The 27,126-nt window shown below is 59.0% G+C and overlaps 1 protein-coding gene and 1 long non-coding RNA gene across 4 annotated transcripts in view; one reads left to right on the top strand and one right to left on the bottom strand.

Moving 5' to 3' along the window:
- Nucleotides 1-27,126, top strand: part of GALNT9 (polypeptide N-acetylgalactosaminyltransferase 9) — a 98,346-nt gene that overhangs the window by 45,340 nt on the left and 25,880 nt on the right. For all 3 annotated transcript variants that reach the window (XR_002809813.2, XR_011441417.1, XM_023647374.2), the window contains exons 3-6: nucleotides 4,885-5,051; nucleotides 7,176-7,350; nucleotides 11,685-11,882; nucleotides 20,185-20,302. Coding sequence is in view for 1 of the 3 variants with exons in the window: in XM_023647374.2 (XP_023503142.1) it covers nucleotides 4,885-5,051; nucleotides 7,176-7,350; nucleotides 11,685-11,882; nucleotides 20,185-20,302 (658 nt within the window). In the remaining 2 variants the exon portion in view is untranslated. The remainder of the gene's footprint in view (nucleotides 1-4,884; nucleotides 5,052-7,175; nucleotides 7,351-11,684; nucleotides 11,883-20,184; nucleotides 20,303-27,126) is intronic.
- Nucleotides 22,181-24,965, bottom strand: LOC138925368 (uncharacterized). Its single transcript, XR_011441420.1, has 2 exons — nucleotides 24,578-24,965; nucleotides 22,181-23,601 (listed from the first exon to the last, which is right to left on the bottom strand). It is a non-coding gene; the product is annotated as an uncharacterized lncRNA (long non-coding RNA).

Raw genomic sequence — 27,126 nt, 5'->3', positions numbered from 1 at the left:
GGCGAGTTCAGGTGCAGGAGCCCACCCGGGAGAGGACGCGCCAGCCGCACACCTGCGGGCTGAGAGCTGGAAGCACGTGGGGTCCACCAGGAGCAGGATGAGGTACACGTGGTGACCTCCTCAAGCCAGGGACACTGCACTGTCCTGAAACTGCCACAGCCCAGCGGCAACCAGGGGCTGAACGTTCGGTGGGAAGCGCAGGATGCAGGAGCGTGGGCACAAGATGACATCCATGTGGCCGAGGCCCAGACACGCCACTGGGACCTGGGGACGCGGACACGCAGCTGGGACCTGGGGACGCGGACACGCCGCTGGGACCTGGGGACAGACATGCGCTGGACCTCAGGAGAGAGTGGAGGCAACCCAGGGAGTCAGAGTGTGGCCTCTGCGCATGCTGGCCGCGGGCGAGGGGCGTGTCCCCGCTCTTGGCTGGGCACCGCCAGGCTCTTTGTTGCTTCATTGACCGCCACACCTTGCTGTGTATGAGAAACACCCCTTTCTATCTGCTCCGTGTTTAACACCAATTTTTTTTTTAAACTGCGAAGAGGATTGTGTTATAAGCACAAGAGATGACTTTATGCAAATTCGTGCTGGACCCACACGCTTTGTCTATGCTGCACTATTTCTAATTGAAAGGCAGTTTGAAGCTGCGTGTGTCCGTGACAGGCGTGATCTGCCAGGTGTAGAGGGAGCGACATGGCGGGAGCCCGACCACGGTGAGCACCCTCTGCTCTGCGTCACCCCCAATGGTGCCCGAGGGTCCCTCGTCCCCCAGGCCTCGTGAGGCTGGTTCCTCCTCACCCTTTGGGTCTCGTGGGCTGAGCTGTGTCCCCCAAATTCGCACATTGAAGCTCTAACCCTAGAACCTCAGGAGGGACTGTGTGTGGAGATGGGGTCTTAAAGAGGAGACTGAGTTCAGACGGTGGGCCCAGTCCATCAGGACTCTGTCCTAACAAGAGGAGAAGAGGACACAGACACGCACAGAGGGACGACACGTGAGGACACGGCCGTCTACACGCCAAGGAGAGAGGCCTCAGGGGAACCAGCCCCACGCCTGGATCTTGGACGTCCAGCCTTGGCACTGGGAGGATAATCTGCTGTTTGAGCCCAGGCTGTGGTGCTTGTTACGCAGCCCTAGCGGACTAATTTGGGTCTAAACTCACGGTCACTCCTGGTGGCTTCTCCTTGAAGGCGCCCCCCACGTTCCCCACCCCTCCGCTCCGTGCATGCCCACCAAAGCCCCTCCCCTCTCTGGCAGCACAGGATCTCCTCTGTGCGCCCATGCGAAGCTGTGAGAGCGATGACTCGCGTGCAGACGTCCTCAGGGAAGAGCAGCCGGATGCTGGCCGACTTCATGCAGGTGTAGGATCGGTTCCTGCTGGTCGACAGTGCTCCACGACAGGTGCAGGTGGCCCGTGGCCAGGCCCGAGAGGCCCCACGGCTCCTGACCCGGTGTGGAGGGAGAGGAAAGGGCGGGGGCCCCAGGCCCTCCAAAGTCGACCGGCTTCCTCCACACCTTGGACAGGAGTGGGGGCTGTGCGGGGACGAGGGCAGCTGGCACAGAGCCGGGAGAGGCTCACAGTGTGTTGGGCCGGGCTGTGCGCAGTGGGTCCATCCACTGCTCATTCGTCCACCGGTTGACAAATGTTTGTGAACACCTACTGTGTGCAGGCATAGCTCTGGGTGCCTGCTCCTGGGGTGCTTGCGTTCTGGTGGGGAGATCGACTCTAAAGAGCCAGTGGGTGAACGAGACGCTTGAAAGGACGCACAGGGCGCTGAGCTCGGGGAGAGATGGTGCAGGCGCTCGTGACCCGATGGCCGTCTGGCCGGGCAGTGAGCGCAGCCTCCCCACAGGCCTCCTCCCACAGCCCTGCCTCTCGGGAACGCTGCCTTTCCACTGGTAGTTCCTCCAGCAGTGCCTCTTAAGATGGACGTCCTCCCTCAAGGATTTTTCCTGTTTTACGCATTTTGCAAGTTCATGAAAATCATGCGTTCCAACTTTCTCCTCTACAGAAAGGTGGAGTGAAGGCTTCTTTCTGAGAGATGAAGCCCCCGGCTGAGCATCGGGGCCCATGTCAATGCGCCGACGATGAGCGGCTCCCTCCCGTCCGGCTCCGAGGGCTGCGCTGCTCACTCCAGCTGTGACCCTGAGGATGTGACAGGAGGGGGAGGGCGGCCTGGAGGCTCTCTCCTCCCTGTGCCGGGGCGGCTCCCGGTCCCACCTCCCACCTGAGGTGGCCAGCCTGGGTTCGAGTCCCAGCCCAGCGCATCCTGCGGGAAGGGAAATCAGCCCTCCGTGCCTCAGCTTCCTCGCCTTTAAAACGGGCTCCTGGGGGCTGCCCCGTGGCCGAGTGGTTAAGTTGGCACACGCCGCTTCAGAGGCCCGGGGTTTTGACAGTTCAGATCCTGGGTTCGGACCTAGCACCACTCATCAGACGATGTTGAGGCGGCGTCCCACACAGCACAACCAGAAACACCTGCAACTGGAATATACAACTATGTACTGGGGGGCTTTGGAGAGAAGAAGAAGGGAAAAAAAAAGAAGATTAGCAACAGATGTTAGCTCAGGCACCAATCTCTAAAAAATAAATAAATAAATAAATAAATAAATGGGCTCCTGGAAGGAGTAAGTGGGAGTGAGTGGGAAGATATATGCGGAGCACATGCCAGCCCCAGGGGGCTTAGCTGTTCCTGGCATCATAATTAGTGATCCTTATTATTGGTTTTCAACATTATTAATCATCATTATGGGTTATCATCAGTATCAGTTATTGTTATCAGTTATCATCGTTATTGGTTACCATCATGATTGGTGATCATCATGATTGGTGATCATTATTATTAGTTATCAACATTATTAATCGTCAGTATCAGTTGTCATCATGATTGCTGATCATCGTGATTGGTTATCATCAGTATTGATTATCTTTCTAGGACAGCTCTGACCCGTGCCCACCCTCAGCCCCCGAGAATCCAATGACCCGTGATAGCAGCTCGTCCTCAGTGTGGAATCAGCGTTACTGGTGTTTTGGACTAAGTTGTGTCCCCTAAAAGGATGTGTTGGGTCCTGATGCCAGCACCTCCGAGGTGGCCTGATTTGGAAGTGGGGTTGTTGCAGACGTCATTAGTGAAGACAAGGTCTCAGGGGCGCAGCGGGGCCCTAACCCAGCAACGGGTGGCCTCCTGAGGAGAGGAGCACAGATGCGCAGGGCGAGGGCTGTGATGGCGGGGGCCCTTCCTGAGGGGCCACGTGACTGCCGGGGTCACACCTGCAGAGCCAACCTGGCCTGTAAAGTCTCCACTTTGTAAAAACCTGAGGTTTTCTGTTTTGCACATACATGACCACTGTCTGTAAGCATTCATGGGGACAAGGAAACACACTTTCCCTGCCGGCATCGGGGACGCACTAGGAGACCCCTCATAGGGCTGCTCTTCCGTCCGCCCGACAGACTGGAAGACGGTGTGCACTTGTATTTGCACCAAAGCCCTCATGTTTCCAGCCGGTTCTCCTTTCACACGCACCTGCCTGTCGCCTTGTGGCAATGGCTCAGGACCGGTTCTGCCCCTTTGTGAAGAGCCCTCTTTATCCAGTGTGGGGTTTTCAACCTGAAGTCCTGTCCTGGGCAATGTTTGCGCCTTGTTGCTGGTTTAGGGAGTGGGATTTGCCTGGGGCCCCTTCCCATTTCAGCGTATTTTTGACTTTTTTATCAGTTTATTCTAACTGTGTGTGTCGTAAACAACAAACATCAGTGTTGTGTGTGCGTGTGTGGGAGTATTTAAGTTAATTGAACGGCCTCTGCCATTTTAAGGAGAGATTTAGTTTATTTACATTTATTACAGCGGCCAACACACTCAGCTGGGTTCCTTCTCGCTTGCTTTTCTTAGTCACTTACTTTATTTTTCGTTTCCTCTTTTTTCCGTCTCTTTATTTTTGACAGTTTTACTGAGTTTCTATTCACTCCCTTTTGTCCCCTGTGAATTTATTCTGTTACATTATTACATTAACAGCCACCTTTGCTTTCTCCAGACTCATTTATATAAACTTCAGTATATAAACTTCATTTAACTGTCATTTAAACAAAACATTGCTCACTATGCGCCCCAGACCCCTCCCCATTCCCTCCCTGTCCTCATCCCACATCCCAACTGTGGGATATTTCGCTCTCCCTGCTCCTTTCTCTTCCTCTCCCACACCCCTACCCTCATGAGTCGACCTCTGGAAGGACAACACCCCCTCCGTCTCCTTAATCCCTCGAGTCGTAGGTCTGGCAAGGCCGTTGCTTCCTCTTGGTTTCTGATCCCAGGCTCCCCCTGCAGGCACCTCTCTGTCTCAACAGCCCTCATTGGACACTTGCATTCTGCCATCGGGCTGCCCATCACTGTCTACACGGATGTCCTTTCAGGGCACAGCACCTGCTGGGTGCAGGACTCACCCAGTAGATGCCACCTGCCCAGCAGCCACCAGCTCCACACCCACGCGGGATGCAGACCAGAGCTGGGCATTGAGGGACCAACGTGGGCTGTGGGCCGGGGCTCTCCCGGTCCCCTCCACTGGACCACATGTGACGTGATCACCCTTCCCCATCACCTCTCTTCCATGCCTTCTGAAGGCACCCAGAGGAAAGGGTCCATGTGGTCCCCACGGGGTTTGAATGCCTTCCAGGCGCAAGTCTCTACTTTCCGGTGGGGGTCAGTGGGCTCCTGCTCCACGGCTTCTCAGGCGAATGTAGCCGCATTGTCTCTCTTGCTACGTTTGGTCCTTTTCCATTTACAGCATTGCTGTCACTCCTTTGTTTGCAGCAGGATTTAGAAGTGGCCCGAGTTGGCCTCCTGTGGGGCGCTGCGTCCAGCACTGACCGCTCCCACATGCCGTGTCCCCTGCAGGTGCAGACAGATGACCTATTCCGACGACCTGCCCCAGATCTCCGTGGTGTTCATCTTCGTCAATGAGGCCCTCTCAGTCATCCTGCGCTCCGTCCACAGTGTGGTCAACCACACTCCCTCCCAGCTCCTCAAGGAGGTCATCTTGGTGGACGATGACAGTGACAATGGTGAGTTGGGGCCCCCCCCGGGGCCCAGCCAGGGAAAGCGTGTTGGAGCTCTGGGCCAGAAGTCTGAAGTGAGGTGTCACAGGGCCGTGCTCTCTCTGGGGGGCCCGGGAGGGTCCTTGCTGCCTCATCCAGCGTCTGCTGGCAACCTTGGTATCCTGGGCTTGTGGCCACATCGCTCCTGTCTCTGCCTCCATCTTCACGAGGTCTCATCCTGGTGTGTCTGTGTCTCTCCTCTTCTTATGAGGACACTTGTCAGTGGGTTTAGGACCCGCCCTAAGTACAGGAGGGTTTCGTCTCCAGTTCCTTAACCAGTTACATCTACAAAGGCCCTACTTCCGAGTAACGTCACCTTCTGAGCTTCTGGGTGGACATGAGTTTTGGGAGGCTGCTGTTCGACCCCACAGAGGCTGTCCAGAAAGACCCCAGCATTGGTTTCTCTTGGTCCCTTTTCCTTATTGTCGACCAGCAGACGCGAGCGCAGATGGGCGGCTTGCTGGGGGAGGAGCCGGGCTCACAGCCAGAACCCAGAGCCCCTGGGGGCCTCAGCCTCAAGCTCCATGGAGGGCACGTTGTCCCGCCCCCACCAAGCACAGAGGACTCAAAGACCCCAACAGGCCCGGAGGTGCCCCAGGCCCGTCCTCGCCTGTTCCTCTGCAGAGGCAGAGTGAGGGGAGCCCGAACCCCACCATGAGCAGCCCCGGGGGCTGAGCTGTGCCTGTGGGATAAGTCCTTCACGACCCCTCCCCTCGGGAGTAAGGAGGCCGAGGAGAGCGGAGACGCCCTCCAGGAAGCCCTCCAGGAGGAGGCGGGCGGTGGGCCCGAGGAAGCGCCAGCCCAGTGTCTCTCTGGATGTCCACACCGGGGAGAGCCCTGGACGGTGCTGTCAGAGGAGCGAGCGCTGGTCGTTCCCTGGATAGGGCAGGACAGGGCTGTCCCAGCAACGAGGAGCTGCTCCGGCTTGAGCCGCACGTGGGGCCAGGGCTGCCCTCCTGGGGCGTCCCCTGCAGCCTCGTGATTCCGGGGAGACAATGGGTCTCCCAGTGGTGGATGTCGTCTACCGGGGAGGATGAGAGACCGTGGCTTGGAGGCTGGGAGACCGCGGCTCGGGGAGGGTTAACAAGCGCCTGGAAGCGGGATCCTGGGTCCACGGGCTCGCAGGCCTCTCCCGCTCAGCCCCTGACCGTCTGCCCTCCCGCCCTCTTCCCCCGGGACTCGGGCCGGAGCCCTCGCCCATGTTCCCCACGGCTCCTCCTCATCCAGGCCCAGCCCACGTGTCGTCTTCGCAGACGGCTGTCCCCATCCACTCAGAGGGCTCCAGACCGCTCTCTTTTTCTGTTTTTTTCCTATTGGCTAAACTCCGATATTATTGCTATTTATTTTGTTGCTTGCACATTGGCCGTTGGGAGTTTCCTCACGTATATATTCCTGTCTTTTATATGTGCCGTCTTCAATTTTTTGAATAGTTTATTGAGTTGAATTCTCATAATGTAAAATTGACCATCTTTAAGACGAGCACACAGTCCTGGGGCATTAGGTGCGTCCATGTGGTTGTGCAGCCCTCCCCACCGCCCTTCTCCCGGGCTCATCGTCCCACACAAAGCTCTGGCCTGAGCGACACTAGCCCCTCCCCCAGCCCCCGCGCCACCTTCTACTTTCTCTCTGCGAGTGTGACTCCCCTGGGAGGCACATGGCGTTTGTCCTTCTGGGACCAGCGTATCTCCTTTGGTGGGGTGAGTCACGATCCCCTCTTTTTGAGGCCAAGTCATGCTCCGTTGTGTGTGTGGACTCACCTTGTTTCCATCCATCCAGAGGCTGCATTCCTTTTCAGGGCTGGTTCTCCAGCCCCACTTTCTCTGTCTTCCTGACATGCACCTCTGCCCGACTCCGTCTGCTTGGACTGTTTCCTGGTTTGGTGTCTCTCCCGCTAGATGCTGGCCTCAGGAGGGTGGGATCTTGTCCCCGTGCGGTCTCCCCAGCACCTGGATCTCGCTCCACCATAGTGGGCTGTCTTAAACATTTCTGACCTATGAATCCGGGCATGCCCTGCTCTGGTGGACCTCGGTCCCGAGGCCGGGCCCCTCCCGGGACATTGGGGTGCTGGGGTGACTCTGTGTCTCCCCGCAGTGGAGCTCAAGTTCAACCTGGACCAGTACGTCAACAAGAGGTACCCGGGCCTCGTGAAGATCGTCCGCAACAGTAGGAGAGAAGGCTTGATCCGGGCGCGGCTGCAGGGCTGGAAGGCGGCCACGGCCCCCGTCGTCGGCTTCTTCGACGCCCACGTGGAGTTCAGCACCGGCTGGTAAGGGCAGGTGCAGGCTGGTGGAGCTAAGCCGCCCCTGGCCAGGGGCCTGGAGCCTGGGCGGGGTCCACCAGCACCTGCTCGGTGGGTTGCAGGGCAAAGGGGACGAGCCCAGCAGGGCCAGGGGGCATCGGAGTCCAGCCCCATGGCTTCTCCGCACCCAGCTCCTCAAACCCAGAAGCTACCTGCGAGGGGGCGGACCTCGGGACACGCGTCTGTGAGCACGGAGCTGAGCCTCCACCTCGTTCCCAGAGGATCTGAAGTGGCCAGTGATTCCAGGAGGCGACAGAATAAAACGAGGACATTCCTGTGACCCCAGAGAGGTAGAATCACACAAGGTTGGGGGCAGTTGCTGTGCAGTCATGCAGTCTCTAGGGTCCCAGTCAGTCACTAGAGGCCTGAGCCACTGGGAACCAGATGGAAGCAGTTTCTCGTTCTTATGGAACATTCTAGATCAAAGAGTTGACAAGTTCCTCCCCCGCCCCACCCTGATGAGAGACCTGGTGGGGGCGTGGCGGGGCTGTCTTTGGGGAGCAGGACAGTCTGGAGTGAGCCCACCCACCAGGAGGAAGGCTGGGGCTCCTGGCCTGGCCTGTCCTTGCCCCAGGGAGGCAGGGACCATTCGGGACCTTCCCACTCAGCGTGGCCCCCTGACCAGCCCCTGAGAGTCGGCAGAAATGCAGGTCTGTGTGACCGAGGGTCTCGGGGGTGGCGCCCGGGGTCTGTGTCCCCAACCCAGGGCGGGGGTCTCATGCTCACTGAGGGTAGAGCCCTGGGCCACCTCTAGAGGCTGCGCCTTCAGAACGGCGTCATTCGTCCAGCAAACTATCCACAACCGAGCGGGAGGCGGGGTCCCCACAGGGCGTCAGACCAGGGTGGTCCCAGTGCTTCTGTCCAGACCCCTTGTCCCGAGCTGCCGTCCTCACAGCAGGTGGCTGAGGGTGTGTTCACAGAGCAGCAGGCTGAGCTCCAGCGTTTTCTGGAAAGCTCTGCTGGGCTCCCCTCGTGTTTCCTTCCTCTCCTCTCTGGTGGTGCCTCTGGGGCGTCCCCGCAGCCCTCACTCACGCCAGCCCGTGTGGCCGACGTGAGAGGCATGAGTGGCTGCCGGGTGGGGAGGGCGCTGGAAGGCTCTCGGTGGGCGAGAGCTGTGATATGATGATCAGTCACTAACGTGGTGCGAGTGCCAGCGGGAGGGCGCCCGCAGCCGCGTGTCAGGTGGCGACTGTCCCCAGGTGCCTCCACCATCCCGTCTGCAGAGTGGAGATCCAAGACAGACGCACGAGGTGATTGCGAGGTGGCCTGGGGGCTGTTGGTGGAGCCCCTCAACTGCGCTGGGCTCCAGGCACATGGGGTCAGACACGCTCCCAGCTGGGATGGCAGAGCAGGGGACAACCTGAGGCATGAGGTGGCCTGGGACGTGAGCGGACACCTTGGACCCGTGAGCGTGAGCAGAGGGAGGGTCTTCAGTGTGGGAGTGTCCTGGGGGGGCCATAACACCCCACCAAAAGCTTCCCCACACTGAAGACCCTCCCCTCGGTGCTGGAGGCAGAGTCTGAGATCAGGGTGTGGCAGGGCCACGCTCCCCTGGGGGCTCCAGGGGAGGGTCCTTCCTGCCTTGTCCAGCCTCTGGAGGCTCCTGGCACCGCTTGGCCTGGGGCTGCATCACTCCAATGTCTGCCTCCATCATCGCGTGGCTTCTCCTCTGCGGGTCTGTGTCTCGAATCTGCCTCTGCCTTTCTCTTATACGGACACCAGTCACTGAATTAGGGCCGCCCTCAATCCAGAACCATCTCATCTTGGGCTCTTTAACTTAATTACGTCTACAAAGACTCCAAATTAAGCCACATCCGTGGTTCCAGTTGGACACGGCTTTCGGGAGGACCACCATTCAACCCTCTTCCAGCTCCTGGGGGCTCCAGCCTCCCTTGGCTGGTGGTCACGTCCCTCCAACCTCTGCCTCCACCTTCACACAGCCTCCCCCTCTGCCACCCTGTGTGCGTCTCTCCTCCTCTGTCTTTTATGAGGATCCTTGTCATTGGGTTTGGGGCCCCCGAAGGTGAACCAGGATGCTCTCAGCTCAACCTCCTTAAGTTAGACCCACAGTGGGGGGTCTACAGGGGTCCTCAGTGAACACGGACGTGAGCCCCACACCCGGGCAGCCCGCAGTACCCGTCAGCTGAGCTGTGGGGAAAAGTGGGCCTGGTGTGGCCAGCTTGTCCAATTTTCAAGAGAAACTAAAACTCACCATTTTTATGTCAAATCTCCCGCTCATATTTTTAAACTCTGTGAAGTCTGAATGAAGACGTGCCCTGGGATACGACCCCGAGGGGAAGGAGGGGTTGTATGTGCTACAAAGAGGGTTTGTGGTGGGTGTGCTGAGGAAGCCCCACAGCGTGTGGTTCAGGGGCCCCAGCTGGCTCCAGGGAGGGCCTGGCATTTCGAAGCCTCTCGAAGTTTGTGGTTTTCCCAACTGCTTCAGGGGTTGGTGTCCCTCAGATGGGGGAGCTTTTTCCTCCCGCGCTCCCTCCGCCCTCCCTGGGCATCTCACTCTCCCCAACCACGAGTTTGTTCTAAGGGTTGGTTCCGTCCCAGCACGTGTCTGACTGAGATTTGGCTTCTTTCTGCCTTGACTGCCCTTTGTAGCCCCCGTTTCTCTCTCCTCCGCCACCCTCATGAAGTGACTCTCCTTTTCCCGTGACAGCTATCGCCTTCTATCCTTAACTATATATTGTTGTCTGCCCTCCACCAGGGTCTCTCCATACTCTCGTGTAGGTTGCGCACTGCACAAGGCATTTGGTGGCCTTTCCATCCCTGTAATGTGTTAAACTCCCTGGGCGTTTGGAGGGCATCTGGGAAAGCCGTGAGGCTGTCACGTCAAAGTGCCATTTTAGACCTGTGTGACTTTAATCGTCACAACTGAAAACCCCGTTATCCATCTGCAACAGCCCTCCCCTCCCAGAACTGTCTCTACAACGAACTGCCTTGTTAGCTGGCGTGCCGTTTGCAGAGAGCAGCTCATCTCCGAAGCACTTTGCTAACAGTAATTAATTAATCCTCCTCGTGGAGCCGAGGCGGAGCCAAGCCCCAGGCTCTCGCTCGGAACACAGGAAGGAAGGCAGGCCACGCGGTGGCTCTCGCCGGCGGGGTCGGAGGACTCAACCCCCCCAGCTGTCCCTGCCCAAGCCAGACCCCCGAACCTGCGCTCGGCCCCTCTGTCCCCCACAGCGGCATCGGCTCCCTGGCCAGTGGGTGCTGTCAGCCGCGGCAGGTGGAAGGCCCTTGGGGGGCATCTCATCCTCATGGGAGACAGGGCAAACTGCTCCAGTGCCCCGGGACTCCCTCCGAGGGTCTGCAGCTCGCACCGCTGCCCAGGGAGGGCACAGGAGGAAGACGCGTCCTCTGGCCTCACTCCTCCCCGGCTTCATCGCCCCTACTGCCCCCTTCTCCACTCCAGCCACTTGGTCTGCTCCTCAAGCACCCCAGCACATCCCGGGGTCTCGCTGGCTGTTCCTTCTGCATGGAATGCCCGTCCCCCAACACACGCCCACTCCTGCCTACACCTCCTCCTGGTCATCACCACCTGCAACCCACACCAGACGCCCTATTTAAAACTGCAACTCCAACCACTCTTACTCTACTCTGTGTTTCCTCCACAATACCCATCACCTCCTAATGTGTGATATCATTCACTTATGCATCATTGTCTGTCCCCACGCCCCCGCCCTGTTAGGGCCACCACACACTGTTGTGTAGGTTGTGCACTGCACAACACTACTTGGGAGACTGTCTTGTCCCTCCAGTGTATCCTAAGTTCTCTGAGGCATGGATTTTTTCCTTCTTTAGTTCACAAATGTATTCAAATTTGTTAGAACAGGGAGTGGCACCTAACAGCCCTCAGTTCATGCTTGTAAATGAATGTACCTTCCAACGGTGCAGGCAAGGAGGGGTGGGAGGTGAGATTCGGTGGAGGGAGAGGCCGAGGTGTGACACAGGCCTGGGGACAGGGTCAGCTGACCCACAGGGAGCTCTGGAGCCAGGACAGCGCCTCAGAGATGTCACTGGTTGGGCCAAAATGGTTTTTATATCCCGCGTCAGTCAGTTGTTAGCTGTGGGCTAACCCAGGAAGGGCGAGACCTCGGGCCAGGGGGCTGCAGCCCAGAAGACCCCTGGGGCTTCCAGAGGTGAAGCCCCTGGATCCGGCCCAGGAGGTAGTGGTCCAGCCGGCCTTCAGACCCGGGCATGGCGGCCCGCGCTGCGTGAGCCAGCCCCTCCTCGGGGATGGGATGCAGGGCCCAGCGTCCATGCCCTTCCTCACCGCATGGGCCTCCCCGCAGGGCCGAGCCCGCCCTCACACGGATCCGGGAGGACCGCCGGCGCATCGTGCTGCCCGCCATCGACAACATCAAGTACGACACGTTCGAGGTGCAGCAGTACGCCAGCGCGGCCCACGGCTACAACTGGGGCCTCTGGTGCATGTACATCATCCCGCCCCAGGACTGGCTGGACCGCGGCGATGAGGCGGCACCCATCAGGTGAGCCAGCCTCCAGGACCGCCGAGGCACGGCCTATGCCGGAGGAGCCAGGAGCGGCGGGAGGTGGGGGTGTGGAGGGGCCACTGCAGGTGGGCCTAGCGGCTAGCGGGATGGACGACGCTCCCCTGCAGAAAGCCACTGCCTGGCGCCAGGTGGGTGTGCATGGGACGTGGTGATGGGGACAGTGGGGAGCTGGCACCAGTTTGTGATCCAAGTGATGATAAGAGCAGGTGGGGAGAGAAGGACAGACAGACAGAAAGAGCTAGCATCCAGAGAGAAAGAGACAGTGAAAGAGACAGAAAAAGACACACAGACACAGAGAGAGAACAGGGGACAGCAAGAGAGAAAGTCGGGGTCGGGGGGGGGGATACACAGAGACAGAGAGAAGGAATGGGAACCAAGAAAAACAGACCCAGACAGAAAGAGGGAGAGACGGACAGACAGATGGACAGACAGGGGCAGCACAGCAGAGCCATAAACAGGCACAGGGAGAGCAAAGGAGAGACCACGAGGCCAACAGACGGTGTGAGCCACGTCGTTTACTCAGACACCATAGATTGTCCTGCAAAACAATTATTTTATTATGAATTGGTTCTCAAACGTGAAAATGGAGTGATTTTTATATGTTAAAAATGCACAAGTCTGGGGGCCGGCTGGTGGCATAGTGGTTAAGTTCACACACTCCACTTCGGCAGCCTGGGGTTTGCGGGTTTGGATCCTGGGTGCAGACCTACATGCTGCTCATCAGCCATGCAGTGGCAGCGACCCATGTACAAAACAGAGGAAGACTGGCACAGATTTTAGCTCAGTGACAATCTTCTTCACCAAAAAAAAACAAAGACAAAAAACACACAAGTCCAGCATCTTTTGAAAAATGGGGAGGCCCACATTCTCACCAGGCAGCAATCAGCTGGAGCTTAAAAGTGGTCCCTTGTGTAAACAGGGTGCGTGGTTGCAGTTTGCTGCAGTCCCCACCACTCCCTATCGCTCCCTGACACTTCACCATCCTACCTGCCCTGTCAGTCATCTTCACCTGGCTTGCTTTATCGTTGCCATCACTGACTGAGCTTCTGCTGTTTCATCCCCTTCCCCTGACTTCCCTAGTCTGCTGACTCCCTGGGAAATCTGTGCTTCAACATCTAGTGATGTTGCCACTTTCTCCTGGGGGCCCCACCAGGCTGGAGGGCTTTTCCCAGAATGAACATGCATCTCCAGGACCTGTTGACCCCTGGAGCATTTGTCAGGTCCCCCACGGAGGTTTAGGATTTCAGGGGCCAGGGCTGGGATGCCCTCCCCAGCCTCAACTGTACAGACTGGCGTGTCCCTGCCGAAATCCTGCCGAAGCAGCCCCCCTGCCTGGGCGTGACCAGGACCACCCACGGCCGGGCCTCACAGGGGCTTCCAGGTACCTGCCCTCTGCTGCCACGGAGCCATACAGTGATGCACTGAGTCCAGAGAGGCCTGGACGTCCAGCAGTGAAGTCCGGGGGGCACGAGGCAGTGACATGGCTTGGCCCCCTGCCCCCTGTGCCCCTGCTCTCGAAGGAGGAAGACAACGCCACCCTCACAGACATGCTCTGAACAGGAAGGCTGACAGGGCTGCGGGGGGGCCTTGAGCTGCCCTGAGGTCACTGCCCCAGAGAAAGGCTCCAGATGCCCGAGAGGCGCAGGGCCCACACAGTGAGCCAGAGGGAGCAGGACCTGGGCTGGGAGCTCCTCCACGACCGGAGGGACCCACGGGCCGGCTCGTGCAGACGAGGAGCAGCGGCTCGAAGGTCACTTTGCTTCATTCAAAATGCCCTCGATAATCCCCAAGTAGCAGCAAAACACGCCTCGTGTTTGACGCTTTAGGAGTCGGTGAAGTCAGAGAACCCGGGGGCGGTGTCCCCCGCGGTCCTGGCGGCCCAGCTGCAGGAAGCGGGTTCTCCGGCCGCAGTGCATTTGTGTCCAACTTCGCTCCTCATCAGCGTCACCTGGAGAGTCCCTAAAAACCCCGATGCCCAAATCCAAATGAAAGTGAACAGACACCCAGGAAAGGAGAAAGGCAAAGTGCCATGGGCCACGGAGAGATGCCACGTCAGCCCCTAGGCAGCCGGTCGAGGTCGTGGTGGGTGGCTTTGCATCCCGCGACAGCCGCGGGCCTCAGCAGCCAGACCGCACCATGTGCTGGTGAGGCGGGAGTCCCCGGGGCGCTCCGATCCTGTGGGAGGAGAACGGATGGCAGAGCCGCTCTAGGAAGCCGCTCAGTGGCTGCTCATAAAGGAGAGAACGCGCCTTGGGTGACCAGCTGCGCCGCCCCTCGGCACTGGCCCTGAGCAAATGCAAACACACGTCTGTGTGGAGAACGCCCGTGAGTATGCACGGCACCACTCGCTGTCATCCCCAACTGGAGACGCCCCATCGCCCCTGAAGGTGGTCTCCGCCCGAGAGCCCAGCTCGGCACCAGCCAGCAAGGGCCACAGTGTGAGATCCTGGAAATCCTACACGACGGGCCGCGGAAAGGGAGCAGGCCGATCATCCCGCCCCAGACCCACACCCACCCTCCCTACTGGCCCCTCCACGGGCCCCGGACCCCCGGCCTCTCCTTCTGGGGAGAAGAACCAGGCGCTGTTGACCTTATCTCAGTGGACACAACGCCATGTTCACAGCACGGACGTGACCGTCCAGTTCTGCTAGAAAAGGCCGCCTCTGGGCACAGGGTGGTCACTTTCTTGCGCCAAATATATTGTAACATTGGAACCAACACTTAAATTTGAGGAAGTTTCACATGAAATTGATATCTACCCTCTCTGGAAATTAGAAGATTCTGGAAAACTTAGGCCCCCATTCCTGTGTGGTGACAATTGCTGGAGCCGAGTTGCTGCTGATTGCTCAGACAGGGTGTCGCCACCGTCCCCACGACTCCCTGCACTTCCCCCACGCGTCCCCCCACGGAGGGCCTGTCAGACACCACGTCCCGCGTCCCTCGAGTGAAGGGGAGACCTGGTCCCCCCAAGGAGGGACCCTCTACATAGCCTCAGTTCGTCCTGTCAGTCTTCCTCCTGGCCTCCGAGACAGGTCCGTGTGACCAGCGGCCGTCGACCAGGAGCCACAGGACATCAGTGCGTTGGAAACAGAAACGAGCCGGCTCTGCAGGGCCGCCAGACGCAGGCTCCGAACTGCGGACCTCCAGTCGGCGCAGGGCCCGTGGAGGTCGGGCGGCTGGGGCTTTGGGTCAGGTCCTCGACGGTGGGTCTGGTGGCCCCAGGTTGTTGCCCACTTCTGGAATAGCTGGAACAGCACGTTGGAGCACAGAGTCCCCAAAGGAGAGAGGTAGAACCGTGGGAGAGAAGAGGGGCTGGACCAGCGGAGGGGCCGGCGGGGCTGACCCAGGAGGAGGGGACGGCCGAGCGCCACTGGGGGCCATGGAAGCTTCCGGGCTCCTGGGGAGCGGAGGGCAGGTGAGGGCACGTGGTCTGGGTCCGAATGACGGAGAAGGGCTGCGCCCTCAGACCGAGCCAGGTCTGCGGCAGCCTGAGCCCTTTGCTCCCCTGGTCACTACGCTCCTGTCCAGAGGACGCCCTCGGGCTCCACTGCTCAGCAAGGTCTCCCCGCGGCCTCCCCTCAAGCTCCCACGGGCTCCTCACACGCTCCCCGCAGCCTCCCACGGGCTCCCGAGCCCAGCACATCCGGCAGAACAAGGTCCCCTGCAGCCGCCCTCCTGCCACCTCGCCAAGCCGCAGCCCCCACAGATGAGGAGAACCTCAGCCCGGCCGCACGCGGTCCCCCAGGGCCTCCTCCGGGACTTCTTGTCTCCCGCCCGCAGGGAAGAGTGGCTGCCCTTCTCCTGAAGGACACGGCTGGCGCTTGCCAGGAAATTACTCAGCACCGGGAGAGGCTGACATCTGAAGATTTACTCCAGGAAATTTTCTTGCCATTCATCATACTTGACGCTCAGGAAGGAAAAAGAATGAGAAGCAATTATAAGGCCTGGACCTCTGCGGGTCAAGTATTTCAGTGCCGGCAGGAAGGGCAGACGGCTTCCCTGCGCTCTGAGGGGGCTGGAACGGGGTTGCCGGCGTGGAGACACTTCCGGATCCTGAGGCAGTCGGATGGGGACCTGCATTTGCTGCCCTCCTTGGCCCGAGCTCCTTCGCGGCAGGGGGTGGGGGGCACAGGCTCTGCACACGCCTGAGGCCCGTCCTCCCTGCTCTCCCTCACCCCGGGGCCCCCGGAGGGCAGCTGCGATGTCACGCTGCACCGCAGGCAGCTCCACGCAGCCACGGGGCCATGGGCCGGGTCTGCTCTCCGTCCCCACAGCCGCCCAGGAGGGACTGTGGGTGTAGAGCCGGCTCCCGAGGGGGCAGGGAGCCCCGGACGAGCCTCGTGGACGAGGACACACCCAGCACCCCACTCCTCCCCGACAATGGGGCACGAAGGCCCCAGTCACACACAATACTCCACGAAGTCACACACTGATGCACTCACACATGCACACACGGTACACACGTGTGCACACACACAGATACACGTGCGTGCATGCATGCACACAGACGCACACACGCTCTCACAGAGACGGGCATAGATGCGCACACACACACTCGCACACGTCTGTGGTTGCTCCCCTAGTTGCGATGGTGCGACAGCGACCGTTAACTTTACACCTTTCCATGTAACATCTTCCAAGGAGCGCTGCCAAGGGGCTGGCGGGTCTGAGGAGCGCAGGGCTTGGCAGCTGGACACGTTCCCCCAGAGGCATGACCCGAACCTCGTTCCCCGTCTACATGATGGGCCCTGCGCCAATTTCCCTTTCCGCCCAGCTTTGTGCGAAGAGTGTTTGGACAGTTTCCTAGGATAAACACCAGTGGTGGACTAGGGCGTGAAACAATAACAGGAAAGCCAGGAGTCGGGAGTAAGTGCCCGTCAGCCGTCCACGGAGCTCGGGGGCACTAAAAAGCGATTATGCCTCTATTTGAGCAAAGGTCCAGGTTCCCAGGCTCCCACGCTCTCCCGAGCAGTCTGCGTGTGTTGACACCTTTCATCCACTCAGCGGTCGTTGGGGAGGCACTGTCTTGCCTCTCGCATTACAGTGGGGACGCTGAGCACAGAGAAGTTGAGTGACTTGTCCAAGGTCACACTGCAGTGAGCACAGAGCCAGGTCAGGCTCTTGACTCCATGCCACCCATCACTGCTCTAGACCGCCTGCGGAGCGTGCTGAAACAGTTTGGGCTCTGTTCATAGGTTCAGACTTTTCCAAGAGGGTTGAACCGGTCCACACCAGTTTCTCCAAAAACTTGCCACCGTGGTGTGTCCCCCCCACGCTCAGTGTTGAATGCGTGCAAGATGGCTCCTTCACGTCTAGTGTGTCAGTGCCTGTCACCAGCGAGGCCATGTGTTTCTCTAACTTGACACGCCTTCCACATGCTCACTGACCCAGCGTGTGCTCGTGCTCACCGCCGGGCCGACACGTGGTGCATATTGTTCCAGACGCCGAGAGCAGCTGACCCGCCTGATCCTGGGCCGGCGCGCGAAGGCTGAGGGACCCACCTGTGCCCCTCATTCTGTCAGCTCCCACTTATGCAGTGCTCCCAAATTGCGTGGGTTCGGAGGTGTGTGTGTCTGTGTGTTTTCTGCAGATGTGTCTATGTTTGTGTGTGGAGCTGCATATGTGTGTTTCTGTGTGTTGCGTGTGTATACAGGTGTCGTGTGTCTGCATGTATCCACGTGTATCTGGGTGTGTCTGTGTGTGTGTTTGTGGATGCATTTGTGGGACCATATATGTGTGTTGTGTGTGTCTGCGTATTTGTATATCTGTGTGTCTGTGGCGTGTATGTCTCTGTGTGTACTTGTGGTATCTATGCGTGTTGCACATGCATCTACATGTGTCCATGTATCTGTGTGTGCCTGCATGTCTGGTGCATGTGTATATTTGTGGTACATGTAGGTGTGTGTTGGGTGTGTCCGTGCATCTGCGTGTGTCTGCGTGTCTGTTACCTCTCCCAGGCAGAAGCCCGAGTGAGGGCCCTTTGTGGTGAGCCACCGGCTCCCAGCACATCACAGAGCAGCCTGGATGCAAGGACGGTGCCCAGGGACGAGTCTCCCGCGGACCTGAGAGGCCAGGCCGGCGCGTCACTCAGTCCTTGCTGTTTTCTGTGATCACAGCAAGAATTTCTCGTGCAAATACATTCAGCACCAGCTGCCTCTGCTACTGTCGCCTTATGAGTTTATTTTAAGTTTATTTTGGAACTCTGAGCAATAATAAAAACTCAGCAGCAGCCGTAACAGACTTGGCAGGGAATTGGGCGCTTCAGTCCGTCAGAGGCCACCCTGGCGTGCTGCTGTTGTGAGAAAATGAGAGCAACACCTGCCGTATGTCGGCGAACTGCCACCTAACCCGTCAACACTCGCGATTAACGTCGAGGGCGGCATTAAAATTTCGTTATCGTTAGATTTGTGACCAAAATCTACTGACAGACAACCTGGATCTTTGCTCAAATAGAAGCATAATCGCTTTTCAGTGCCCCCGCTCTCCACGGATGACTGACTGGCCCCCATCTCCGCGGACGGCTGACAGGCCCCGATCTCCGTGGACGGCTGACGGGCCCCCATCTCCTTGGACAGCTGACGGGCCCCCATCTCCTTGGACGGCTGACGGGCCCCCATCTCCTTGGACGGCTGACGGGCCCCCATCTCCTTGGACGGCTGACGGGCCCCCATCTCCTTGGACGGCTGACGGGACCCGATCTCCGTGGACGGCTGACGGGCCCCCATCTCCTTGGACGGCTGACGGGCCCCGATCTCCGTGGACGGCTGACGGGCCCCCATCTCCTTGGACGGCTGACGGGCCCCCATCTCCTTGGACGGCTGACGGGCCCCGATCTCCGTGGATGGCTGACGGGCCCCGATCTCCGTGGACGGCTGACGGGCCCCCATCTCCTTGGACAGCTGACGGGCCCCGATCTCCGTGGACGGCTGACGGGCCCCCATCTCCTTGGACGGCTGACGGGCCCCGATCTCCGTGGATGGCTGACGGGCACTTGCTCCTGACTCCGGTCACGGGGAGCAGAAACGCTGCCTCCAGTTGTGAGTGAGACTCGCCTGCTGCTGCTTCTCTTGGTGAAGAGGATTTGCACCTGCAGGAGCATGGCGGCCACCGAGAGGGACCCGCTCCAGCCTTGTCTCAGCCCTGCAGCGGCAGGGGTTTCCGGGACCCGGGAAGCCTTCGCGCGACCTCCCTGGGCTGGGAGGAAACTGAGCCCTCAACCCACAAGGAAGCTGCCTTTGTTTGAGGCAAAATCTTCCATCGAAAGCTTAGAGGGCCCTGTTTTCTCACCATGGACAGGCTGCCTGTTCTAGCTGCAGAGACACTTTCTCTTTCTCTTTTCTTTCTCTTTCCTCCGCACCACCTAGTAGACACCCGATGTATCCCAAATTCATGATTGACTGACTAAGCGAGTGAATGAGCAACACCATTTACAGTGGGTCCGTCCACTTTTTCTCCGCCACTGTCTGTCTCCTTGTGCCCTGCTTTACCATCGCTGCTCCGTGAGACCACTTCCTGGGGACGCACAACACTGATACATTTTTAATGCATATTAGAAAAAATATAACTGGCCCATCGATGCATGATTTCACAAATATAATTGCTTGGGACAAGACAAGATTTACCAACCTTTTAAGAACGTGTAGATGTAAATAGAATTGTTACAGAAATAACAGTACAGTTGGCAGCCTGTTCCATACAGCTGCACAAGTTGTGCGCTCTACAACTCCAAGGTGTGTCATTCAGAGACAGTCTGATATTAATGAGAGTCCATAGAATTGAGCAGTACGCAACCGACACACCTGTCCCTTGTAGCCCTGACTACTGATACACAGATAGGACAAAACAATGAAGGAGGTAGGCGAGAGATGCAGGCTTGGGAAATAATTTTCAGGGCAACCAAACAACTCACTGGGCAAACTGATTTTTCACTCCCCTACACTAAGTTGCCTGAACTGAATGCTGGTTTTTGTCATCTGCTCATGTTGTTCAATGAGCATTTGGACTTGTCTGTACTGGGTGCTCAGCCAGGCTCCGAGGGAGCAGAGACAAGCCTGAGGTGTCCTGGGGGCTGGAAAACAGCTGTCCCAAGCCCTGGGCACCTGACCAAGAGGTGCTGAGAAGCACAGGGATGAGGTGTGAGGACTCAGAAAGAGAGCGTGGGCCACGGGGGCCCTCCCGGCCACTGGCCTGGTCTGTGCTCAGCACCCCCAGCAGGGTGGGGCGGGCCCAGGGTCATGCGCCGGCCACCTACTCATGCCGCTGTCTCTGTTCCCCCCAGGACCCCGGCCATGATCGGCTGCTCATTTGTGGTGGACCGAGAGTACTTCGGGGACATTGGCCTGCTGGACCCGGGCATGGAGGTGTACGGGGGCGAGAACGTCGAGCTGGGCATGCGGGTGAGTGCCGCAGCCCGGCCGGGCCTCCCAGGGCGGGTTTGCGCAGCCATGCGGGGCCGGCCAGGCGGGTGGGCGAGCTGCTCCCTGTGGGTCGGCGGAGGCAAGCCCTGGACTGAGTCAGCATAAGAAAGCTCGATGGCAGCAGGACGAGGACGTTCTGTCTGTTGACTGTCACAACAGAGGGCGTTCGTACGGCAGTTTTATGTCCCAGGCAGTTCGCTTCTGCTGCGTCTGGGCCGCGGGACGGGGCCGCGTGGGGAGCGGTTCTCCAACCCAGGGCGTTCCAGCGTCCGTGGCAGAGACCTGGCTGCGCCGTCCCCTCTGCGGGTCTGTCCTGGTTGGATGCGGCAGGCAGAGGCGCCAATGGGGGTTGTTGGTGCCCCAAGCCCCCAGGGCTGCTCCCCGGGAGAAGGTCCCGGGCAGGACGGGGTAGATGGGGCTCGCTGGGGAGGGCAGGTCTCAGCCAAGGGGCAGGAGGCTCCAGGCCACACTGCACGAGGTGCACCGACTGCGGGCCCCGAGCACCCCGAGGGAGGCCCTGAGCCGGTCCGTGGTGACTGAGCCTCAGCCCGCCCTTCCCACCACAGCGGCTCCTCCTGGTTTCAAACCTCCTCCCCTAGCTGCTTGGAGAACTGACGGAAAGTTCTGGAAGAATCTTGGTTGCAAGTCAGGGCCTCAGGGTGGTGGAGATGGCTCTCCTCTGGAGGCCCTAAACAGGCCAGGCCATAGCCCCGTGGGGAGGGTGCTCCGTCACCCAGAGCTTTGGGGAATGTCGGCGACCGGGGGCGCAGGTTCCCCGGGAACAGCCCCCCAGACACGGTGTGGAGAGCTTTACTGTCAGAACCAGGACACTCGGTGTGTCGGCAGGCGGCTTTCAAGATCTTAGAGGCTCAGGGAGCAGGTGCCCGGCCAGCCCCAGGGAGACCCTCTGCGGCCTCGTGCCCCGAGTTGAACACCCGCTCTGAGCACGGGGGTTAGCCAGGCCTGCGGCTACAGAGGGAACAAAACAGCCGGCAGTCCTGCCTTTCCGCAGCTCACTTTCCGGTGGAGGAGGCGATAAGAGACAAGACAGAGTGTCACTCAGTGAGAAAGGGGAAGGAGAAATGAGGAGCAGGAGACCAGCAGTGCAGGGGGTGGCTTTAAAGAGAGCGGTCGGGGGAGGGGACATGTGACATCGACGGAGAGACCTCCAGGTGCCCGAGGAGCCGTGGACAATCAGGGAATGGGAGGGGCGTTCCAGGCAGAGGGAGCAGCAGGTGAAAGGCCTGGGGCAGGATGGAGCCCCAGAAGCAAGGAGGCCTGTGTGGCAGGAGCCGAGGAGGGCGGGGAGGGTCGTCTTCTGCTCTGAGTGAGATGGGGGCTGTCGGAGGCTCTGAGCTGAGAGTCCACCTCACCTGCATCTTTAGGGACCCCTCTGGCCTCTGTGATTCCAGAGTGGAGGGGCGAGGGCAGAGGCAGGGTGGCCAGGGCTTCTGAAATAATCCAGGAAGTGAGATGGCTTGGCCCTGGGGAGGAAATGGTCAGAGCCCTCTGAGTGTGGATCGTCTGAAGGAAGCCGTAGGGCTCACGGGTGGAGCGGACAGGTGAGAGGGGCAGATTGGCTTGGTGGCATGCGGCCTGCGCAGCTGGGAGGGTGAAGAGGCCACCGCCAAGATGGTGGTGGGAGATGGCGGGGGGGATGGACCCTGGCGGGCAGGTTGGGGCATGGCCTGGCAATCCGCATCCCTCAGAGCCCAGAGCTGGCAGCGGTCGGGGTCCTTGGGGAGGCTGCGCAGGGGCTACCACCTGGCGGGCACGGAGGGCTGCCGTTCTCCCGCCCCCCGCCCAAGTGGCTCAGCCGCTCCATCAGCCTTATAAGTACTTGGTGGAGAAAAAACATTGTCAGTGCCTCGTTTTATTCTGTATTCATGGCCGGGTGGGTGACTGACAGCACACCCGGCCTTGGCCAGGAGGAACGCTCAAGGGCCGTGTGACCCAGAACCGGGAAAGACACCCCTTCCTCCCGGACGTCTCGGGTTGAGCTTCCAGAGCCTGGTGCAGGGGTGTGACAGGTGCCCGCGTCCCGCCTGTGCCCGGCAGCCGGTGCCAGTGCTCCTCCGCAGCCTGCAACAACTTGCCCGGATTAGTGGGCCCCCGTCACACATGAGGCCGGGATGGGAAGTAACTTAGCCGGGGGCACTGGCGGCTGGGACGCAAACCCAGACTAGTTCCGGCTCTAAGCAGCTTGTTTGCTCTGTCTCTACCTGGTGGGCGGCGTCAGCAGGTGTTGACCAACACCCACTGCGTTCCTCTCCGGGGGCCACTGTAGCCTCGTCCAAGAGGCTTCGAGCGCAGAGCCTCATTCTCTCTCAGCTTTGAGACCAGAGGCCAAAGCCCAGTGTCACAGGGCCTCCCCGAGGACTCAGGGACCCCTCCAACCTCTCCCAGCTTCTCTCTCTGCTGTCAGCCCCTGGTGTCCTCAGCTCCCAGATGCGTCCTCGGGTCACATGCTGCCTTCTCCCTGGGTCTGCATGTTGTCCCTGCTCCATGTAGGTCTGACTCTACACCCAAATGTCCCCTTCTTCAAGGACACCAGTCACACTGGATCAGGACCCTTCTGAGGACCTTGTCTTCATTGGTCACCTCTGTAAAGACCCTGTCCCCAGATAAGTCACGTTCCAAGGTCCTGGGGGTTAGGACTCCAGTGTGTCTTTGGGGACACAAAATCACCCCATAACAGGGTTATTATTGTATGGTTCTTATTAGGCAAGATTGGCGGTAGGGGTGGGGGGCGTGGATTAGAAACTTTGACGAAGGCTTCCAGGGATAGAAGATGGAGGAAGCCAGACTGTTTCCACCAGGGACCCATGAAGATGATTCAAGTTCCTGCAGAAATCAGAGCCCTTCATGCCCAGCCAGTGCCTGCCCGGTGGAGGGGGCCTTGGCTCAAAGGCTCTGGGTACCAAAGAGTGGTGCCTGGGCACAGACAGCCTCCTCGGGGCTGTGCCTGTGGGACTGGGTTTTGGCCAGCCCGTGTCCTGGGGGTGCCTGAGACACAGCCCCTTCCAATTCCCCGTGTCTCTGCAGAAGCCCAGAGGGCGGTGGGTGCCCGGACAGCATCTATGGCCCCTCCAGGCTGGAAACCTGGGAGCAAGAAGCTGGGCTCTGGTACTGGTCTCTTCCAGCTGGGAGATGCAAGGCCAGTGCACATCCTGGGCAGCTGGCCTTCTCCATGAGCTGGAGACCGTGGATGCCACAGAGAGCCGTCCCGAAATAGTTCCAGCTGCGATCAAGCCTAGAAGATGTGTAGGTCCGTGAATCTGTGGAGAACAGAACTCTAAGAAGGGATGTAGGCAAATTCAGTCACAAGGGCTTGGGGAGCCCCAACCACCGTCAACAGGAAGAAAACAAAGATGGAAACAGCACGTGAAATCGTGCAGCAGGTCGCCCGGGCGGCCCTAGCACGTGCCTGGGTTGGGCCTGGATTGGGAGAAGGAGCTGGTCCCTCAAGGCCTCTGGGCCTCAGGACTCATGCGGGAGCCCAGAGCTGAGTGACTCGCACACGCACGCCACGTGTCCCAATGTGGACCAACCATCTGGCGCATGGCCAAGAAGAGCCAGCGCAGCTGTGGTGGCCACACACCCTTCCTTCCGAGTCACAGCAGACAGCGCCTCTCAAAGGCCATCGTGGGCATCCCGTCCATGCGCTCTCTCACGGAGAGACTGGACACTCCTCCTGTGAAGGGCCATGATCCATGTCCCCTCTGCCTTGAACCTGGGCTGACCTGGGGACTGGTCAACCCGGACAGAACGGCAGGAAGGATGAAGTGACTCCCAAGCCAGGTCGTGAAAAAAGACACGCTCTGCCCTGTCCTAATGGACACCAGCTCGGAACCCAGACGCCCCTGCGAGGACATGGGCAGCCATGTGGAGGGGCAACTTCTGAGGTCCCCGCCAACAGCCAGGTACGGAAGCTTCCGGAGGATCCAAGCCCCCAGCCTTCAGGCCTCCCCAGTGGAGGGGCCCACCCATCACGAAATGAGAGACTTGTCCCCCTGGGCCTTCTCCACATTTCTGACCCACAGAATCCATGCACGTGAGAAAAATGGTTGTCTGATGTCACCAAGCTTGGGATGGCTTGTGACGCAGCAGCGTCTACCCCAAAAGGTGCTGATTGTGAACCCTCCCCTCGATGAGACGCAGTTCCACTGTCTATTGACTGTGGGGCCGCATGATTTGGGTGAAAGTTCTCCACAGCGAACAGACTCGGGTTCAGAGCCCGTTTCCACCACTTACCAGCACAGTGAACTCAGGGGCGTCGCTCGCCCTCGCTGGGTCTCCTCGGTGACCGTGGGACCATGGTGTCCGACCTCCTGAGTGTGCTGACCCCACAGCCCCCGCAACACAGATGGTGCTCGGTGACATCCGTGCAACAGTGATGACGGCATTTACAGACACTGGGCCCCATCCCAGCTGCTCCACGCACACTCGCTGGCTCCATCTGCACAACGCCCCAGGCGTAGATGCTATTATTCCCGTTTTAAAGGAGAGGAGACTGAGTCCTCACGAGGCAGAGCTGGGAATCTCCTCCAGCCATCCTTGCTCAGGAATCCTGTGACTGTTACTAATTGTCAGCGTTGCCGGGACCAGGAACAGCGTCATAGGAACTGAACGAGCTCTGTGTGAACGCCTTCTCTCCAGGGGCCTGGCGGTGGGGGCGAGCTGCGAGGCAGTTCAGCCGTAAAGGCTTGGAGATGTGCGTGGGTCCTCTTTCCGATGGGCAGCTCCCTCCCTGACTCCTGCCCTCGGGCTTGGGCTGTGTCTGAGCACGGCTGCCAAGGCCTTGAGTCATGGCCAGATGTCGGGGACCATGTACATGTCGGCCCCCTGACTTCACTCCCGACCCAGCGGGGTCACCGGCCTGCAGTGCCCTCCTGCCCCTCTTCCAGGCGGCTGTGGCTCCGGGGCGGCGGCACAGCCGTGACCTGACAACGTCCTCTGGGAACTTTGCAGCAGCAGCCTGTGGGACCACAAGCTGCCCGCCCACCGGCAGCCAAGCCTGAAGTTCAGGGCTATTTCTGGAATTAGAACGAGAGGAGCCCAGCTTGCACATTGACTTCCCAATTTTTAAAACATCATTTGAGCCCAAACTCCTAATTAGCTATGATGCTGAGTCGCGAGGCCCCAAGATGCTGCTACAGCTGCTGTGCAGCTCATTGCTCCGAGCAGTGTTGGCTCTGCAGGCGGAGGGGTGGGGCTGGACACCCACCAGGATGGGGCAGGCTCCCAGGTTCCCAGACTCGGGCTGCACCAGAGCCCCCTAGAGAGCTCCTTAGAACACAGATCCGTGGGCCCCACCGCAGAGAGCTGGATTCCGTAGAGCGAGGCAGAGCCCACGGCTCTCCGTTCCAAAGATTCCCGGCGGCTGCTGAGGCTGCTGCTCCAGGAGCCGACTGTGAGAACCAGCCTCTGCCGGGCCGGCCGCTGGGGGACCATGGGCCACAGGTCCCTGCTCTGCACAGGCCGGGGCCCTGCTGAGCACTCCTGAAACAGCCTGATTGAGGGAGCCGGGAGCCACGTGGAGCCGCCTCCCGGCCTCCGTTGTGGGCTGAGCTCCGGGGGGTTTGGGTTCCTGTTTTTTTGTGTTTTATTTCTGAGGTTTCATTTATTGTTTTGCTTTTGTTTTTGCCTGTGGGGCCTTTACCCAGAGAAAAGATCATTTAAAGCCAGTTTCTAAAATTTCATACATTTTACTAACGTTACACTTTTCAAAACCTATTTGCTTTAAGCTTTTAAGTTAAACCTACAGCTCATCCTAACATGGTTCTAATTCTAACAGAGTAAGGACACTCCCCTCCCCTTCTCTTTGATTAGGGTTTGGTTAACTCAGGTTGACAGATTAAATGCCATTAAACAATAATCAGTTTCGTTTCCACCTTTAGTTAATTAAATTCCCCCGAACCTTTTCAAATGACGCTTATGCATGGAACGTATTTTCTCTCCTCTTAAGCACTTTGAATGCTGATACCACAGCAGAAATTCCCTCAAGTGCTTAAAAAATTATCGTGTATCTAATAAATTGAATTTATACCAAATCTCAAATTCTCTGAACATTTCAGGATTATTTGCAAATGTATTTAATTCTCTGACATGGTCCAATCTTAAATCACAAATTTAGAATCAACCTTCAATTAGGCATATTAAAAATACAGCCAGGAAGTTAATCTGGTAGATTCCTCAACATGCTGACTTTTCTCAACTGTTTTGATGGTTAAATATCAAACCTGTGCAAACGGTCCTGAACTTCCCGCGGGCGGCTGCCCAGCTCCTGGAGAGGCTCCTGCGGGGCTGGGGCCGGGGGCTCCTTTCCCCATGTCCTGAGAGGCCCTGGGGTTTCCAGCCGCTTCCAGGAGAGCACCCTGGGCTCAGTGCACCCCGTCCCCTGCAGTTGGCTGCTGGCTGCCCCCAGAGCACACTGGCTTCCTGGCCTCTCCACCCAGAGGCCTTGTCCTGCTCCGCAGCCCCTGTTTGCAACGACTGGGGCGGTGTCTGTCCTGCGCTCACAGCACCGGGCAGCGTCCTCCTGGAAAAGCCGTGCTGTCCCTGAGGACAGGGCCTGAGGAGAAGGCGTCCACCCACACCCGACACGGGGAGGACAGCAAGCCACAGACACAGAAACCCAGCTCAGCTCGGGAGGAGGACGGACGCCAGCGCGGCACAGTCGAAAGTCAGGACAACAGGGCTTCCCCACCCCCGCCCCCAGACGCGGAGTGAGGGAGCAGGGCAGTTCAGATCCCTCCCCCTCCCGTCTCCCTCTCTCTGTCTCTGTGTCTCTGTCTGTCCCT

Source organism: Equus caballus, chromosome 8 (assembly GCF_041296265.1).
Source record: "Equus caballus isolate H_3958 breed thoroughbred chromosome 8, TB-T2T, whole genome shotgun sequence".
Classification (NCBI taxonomy): Eukaryota; Metazoa; Chordata; class Mammalia; order Perissodactyla; family Equidae; genus Equus; species Equus caballus.
The sequence above is the reverse complement of the archived record's forward strand: the minus strand, read 5'-3'. Positions and strand labels throughout refer to the sequence as shown.